The 4,906-nt window shown below is 33.7% G+C and overlaps 1 protein-coding gene across 1 annotated transcript in view; it reads left to right on the top strand.

Annotated features, from left to right (window-relative positions):
• Positions 1–3,155: 3,155 nt before the first annotated feature.
• The window catches only part of igsf5a (immunoglobulin superfamily, member 5a), a 9,061-nt gene continuing 7,310 nt past the window's right edge, over positions 3,156–4,906 (top strand). Inside the window, exons 1-2 of the mRNA XM_042733017.1 lie at positions 3,156–3,460; positions 4,688–4,766. Coding sequence (XP_042588951.1) covers positions 4,724–4,766 — 43 coding nt within the window. The 5' untranslated portion in view covers positions 3,156–3,460; positions 4,688–4,723. The remainder of the gene's footprint in view (positions 3,461–4,687; positions 4,767–4,906) is intronic.

Genomic DNA, 4,906 nt, shown 5'->3' with positions numbered 1-4,906 from the left:
ATCAACATTGTCCAAAAATAGACTTAACCCAATCCTTACCCCTAAACCTAACCCTACCCATAATTTATTCCTAAAATCAGTGGGAAATGATAGCCGATTAAAAAGGGTGTAGATTGTAAAGTCTGAAACAGATATTTCCTGAAAAGTTATATCCCAATTCTGATTGGTTGATTGGAATGTTGTTCCAGGATCAACAAGGATGTTGATCCAGGAACATGTTGTACTTGGTGAAATCACACTCGCCGGCTAAAAGCAAAGGCAAGCTTACAAAGATCATTATTATAGCCAGTAAGATCATATTGGACCCCCAGAGGCCACTGGTGGAATTATATCCAAATCAGACCAGGAGGATACATTGATTTATACATTCATTTTATATCCTATGTGTCTGTTCATGGGGCAAGAAGTTCCTGTATGTTTTGTGTGTTTGTTGTATTGAACTGTGAAGTCAAGTGTATTTGTGGTACATGTTATTGTGGGGCCCGAAGATAAATTTCCACGTGTGGACAAAGATTTTAAACTCAATTCAATTCAATATATATTTTTGACAGAATTACAGCTATTGTCTCTAAATCTTCAACCACAAATCATCCTCCTTCAAAATATCATTAAAGAACTCACCACCTGTTAATTCATCAAAATATACAACAAAATCAATTAAGTGCTGATGTAAAAAACGTTCATTGAGTGAGCGGTGCTGTAAAACAGGTTCATTTACTTAATCTTTTTAGACAAGCTGCCTGAGTGCTATTGCTATATTTCATTCATAATGGCTTTAATGGTACCCATATTGTTTCTGGTCATGTCTAACCGAAAGCATTTTGGTCTGATAGGAACAGACACAGATACAGCAGGGCCATCAGGGCAGCATAACAGGTTACCAACATTCTTTACATATTCACACAGAATGGCTTGAATGTTACCCAGATTCACTCTGGTGATATCTAACTTCCATATGTGAACAGCAGCAGATTTAGGCTACAGCAGACAAATCAGACAAAGGAGCATAACAGGTTACCTCTCCCTATTTCACACAGAATGGTTTGAATATTACATAAATTCACTCTGGAGATGTCTAACCTTCTCTCTTTTATTTCCTAGAACACATTTTGGTCTGATGTAAACAGCTGCAGATATACAAAAGTGTCACTGAACAAACAAAATCACCATAACACATTACAAAAAAAATTTACACCACTATTTCACAAAGATTGGTTGTAATGTTACCTAAATTCACTCGGGTGATGTCTAACCTCCTCTGTTTCATGCTCTTTAAAGCATTTTGGTCTGATGTGAACAGACATAGATACAACAGGTCACCAAATCCAACAACGCAGCATTAAAGGTTACTGAAATCTATTACCCCCCTCTATTTGACACAGATAATGGTTGTAATGTCAATCAAATTCAAAATGTATTACCATTTTTATTTTATCCTAGAAAATATTTTTGCCTGATATGAACAGACGCAGATGTACAGCAGCATCACCAAATCCGATGACCGGATTATCGGTTATACCTACATCTGTTAAGCCACACAGAATGGCTATAGTGATTCACTAGTGATGTCTGACTTCCTCTGTTGTATATCCTAGAAAATGTTTGTTCTGATGAACAGACAAATATACAGCAGGGTCACCAAATCCAACAAGGAAGCATAACAGGTTACCGAAATGTGTTCCCACCCCCTGTTTCACAGTGAATAGCTTTAATGTTACCCAGATTCACTCTAGTAATGTCTGTCTGACTCTACTTAATATATCCTACAAAATATTTTGGTCTGATATACACATATACAAGAGGGACACCAAATCCAACAACACAGCATTAGAGGACACCGAAATCTGTTACCGCCCTCTATTTCACACAGAATGGCTTTAATGCTACCCACATTCCCTCTGGTGATTTCTAACTTCCTGTATTTTATATCTTACAATGCATTTTGGTCTGATGCGAACAGACACAGAACCAGCAGGGTCACCAAATACGAGAACACAGCATTAAAGGTTACAGAAATCCATTATCCTCCAGAATTTTCACACTGAATTGCTTTAATGTTATTCAAATTCACTCCGGTGATGGCTAACCTCCTTTTTTTTTTTACTCTCTAGAAACCAGTTTAGTCTGACATGAATAGATACAGCAGGGTATGACAAGGTAAATATGCATCTTAAAAACAGCATAATATCATCTAGTGACAGGTTTCCCCAGGTCATTGATTTCGGCACAGCAGATATCAATGCTACTAATAATTTACCTGATTTAATCCACCTGCAAATTTTCTTGTTTTAAGCATAAAGATTTATGCGAATATTTGAAATCAAGGTTAAATATTTTACCCAGTTTTGCTTTAAGCTAATTTATCCTTTAAAGGATACTTTATTTTTATTTGCACAAATACTTCTACTTTTTAAATAGCAGTGAATTTTACTATTCACAAAAACTTTTTCCACAGAAAAAAATAAAAATAACAGCAACTGTTAACACATGGTGCAAACAGTGGTAATCTATTTGGTTCTCAGGAAAACACAAAGCAGTACAAATGTAAAGCTTAAATGCTTTGTAAGTTACTTTGAATAAAGCCTTTGTCAAATGTGTACATTTTATAAATATGTTTCTCACATTTGTACATTCCACATAAGGGTACTTTTTATCATTTACCCCCTCTACAGAATATAAAGAAACAAAATAAACCATCTACATGTCAAATATTACCTACTATCAATAATCTAAATAAAACAAATAAAAAGTAACAAAGTACACTTACTCCAGGAGCCACAGGTCATGTAGTTTTGTGTATAAACAGAATAGAATAGAATTTAGGCCTGACGTCATCATAACCTGTTTGCATATGTCCGTCTTTGTACACTATGCTTACAGTTGATGCCCTAGTAACAACAGATAACTAAGCAAATAGAGTTGCTCAATAATTGACACCATCAAAAATTCATTTTTTTTGTCAATACAACATAAGGTAAGTGAACATAACCTTAAAAAAACACTAAAAAAAAAAACATAAAAATAAACTTAACACAAAGAACAACTTAGATCTTGACATTACTGCTGTTGACAAAACCAACTTATATACTGGCCTCAGTGAAACTGGGTGTGTCTGTTTCAGATTTAAATCAACTACATTCAAGCACAGTCTTGCATGAACCCTAACAGATGAATCATGGGCTAATGTGCCCCAAAAGTAATCTTTCGGATAGACAGGCCAACTTGTTTGACATGTCAGTGTGACAGTCAAATCCTCACGAGATCTGCAGTACATATGCAAAGCAGACAGGCTCAATGGGTTTCAACTGTATGGAGATGTAATAGACGGCTTACCTCTCTCTCTTTGATAACATGACTGGAAGACAGCAGAACTTTGGCCTCTCTGAAGGCTGACAGGTGATACAGATGATCTGACGAAGGAAGACTTGGGATTGTTTCTCGATTAAGGGACTTCTATGAGGTAAGCGGTTGTTCAGGATCTTATAACAACATTTAAGTTCACAAAAGGAACATGCGTATTAAAATCTGAAAGCCGGTAACTGTCTGTGTACTGAACAAACAGTGTATTAGTGTAGATAATATAGTTATGATAAAATATTATAGTCACATAATCATTCTAATAAGCTGATTTTGTTGCTCCTAAAAACAAATATCATTAACAGTGTTGAAAACAGCTTTTCTGGCTTAATATTTAATGTTTTTGTGGAAACCATTATACACTACTATTCAAAAGTGTGACCCAAAATATAAAGGGGAAAGGGGGATAAAAAGAGAAATGAACACTTTTATAAGACATTTATAAAAGTTATAGAAGACATTTATAATGTTGCAGAGGACTTACATTTAAATTAGAATATATATTCAAAATAAGTAAATAAATAATAAAAATAAATCACATGAATACATTAATTAAGTTCTTCCCAATTGTAATATTTCACAGTATTACTGTATACTGTATTTTTGATCAAATAAATGCAGCCTTCATAAGCATCAGTGTTATATAAGTGGTATATTTTGAATTAGTATTTATTTTCTATTTTAATTTTAGTTATAGTTGAGTAACTGTTGTTTGTCATCATCATCATTATTATTATATATGTCTGTATATACACTATTTTTTTTTACACATTTTTAAGATAAACAAAAAAAAAATGATTCCTTGGCAGCTGAATTTTTATTTTATTTTATTATTTTTTTATTTCAGTTAAACTTCATATTTCAAGTAACATTTTTAATGATTTTAGTTTTAGTTGACAATAATTACCCTGATGAACATAAGAGATGTCTTTCCAAAAAGAAAGGGGAAAAAAGGAATTATTCCAAACTTTTGACTGGTTGTGTAAAGTCAATAATTCTTTTATACTGAAGTTTGATATATAATATAATACAGAAGCATTTTGGGTAATATTAATAATGTAAGAAAAGTTAGAAAAGCCTATCAATAAGTTTGATTATCAAATAGAAATAGTTTGAATGACTCAGTGAGAGAATGACTAATGTCTGGAAGCATGTTCCAAATTAGTGTTTACTAAGAGAATAAGATATCTGCGCACAGTTTTCATGTACACCTACAAAAATAAGAGGAATTCCTGACGCTTGAAGACAATCGACTGAGCATACTGATCATTTCAGGGTTGTGTCCCATCAGTTGCCCTGCCTGTTTCACAATGATGTGCATTTGTTTTAGGACTATGGATGCTGGTGTGACAATAACTGAAGAAACATGAATGTTTTTAGACTGGGTCTTTTTCTTCTGATCACCACGGGTGAGTTTTCATATTCACTTTATCAGGTGCCAACTGCATCTGCACGCATCAAAAACACACACTTAGAGAGTATTTTAGATTTGTTTTCCAGTAAAAATATCTAAATATCTTTAAAACAAGACTTGTTTTTTTCACCCACT

Source organism: Cyprinus carpio, chromosome B10, assembly GCF_018340385.1.
Source record: "Cyprinus carpio isolate SPL01 chromosome B10, ASM1834038v1, whole genome shotgun sequence".
Classification (NCBI taxonomy): domain Eukaryota; kingdom Metazoa; phylum Chordata; class Actinopteri; order Cypriniformes; family Cyprinidae; genus Cyprinus; species Cyprinus carpio.
Note: the sequence above shows the minus strand (reverse complement) of the source record. Positions and strands in the feature narration are given on the sequence as shown.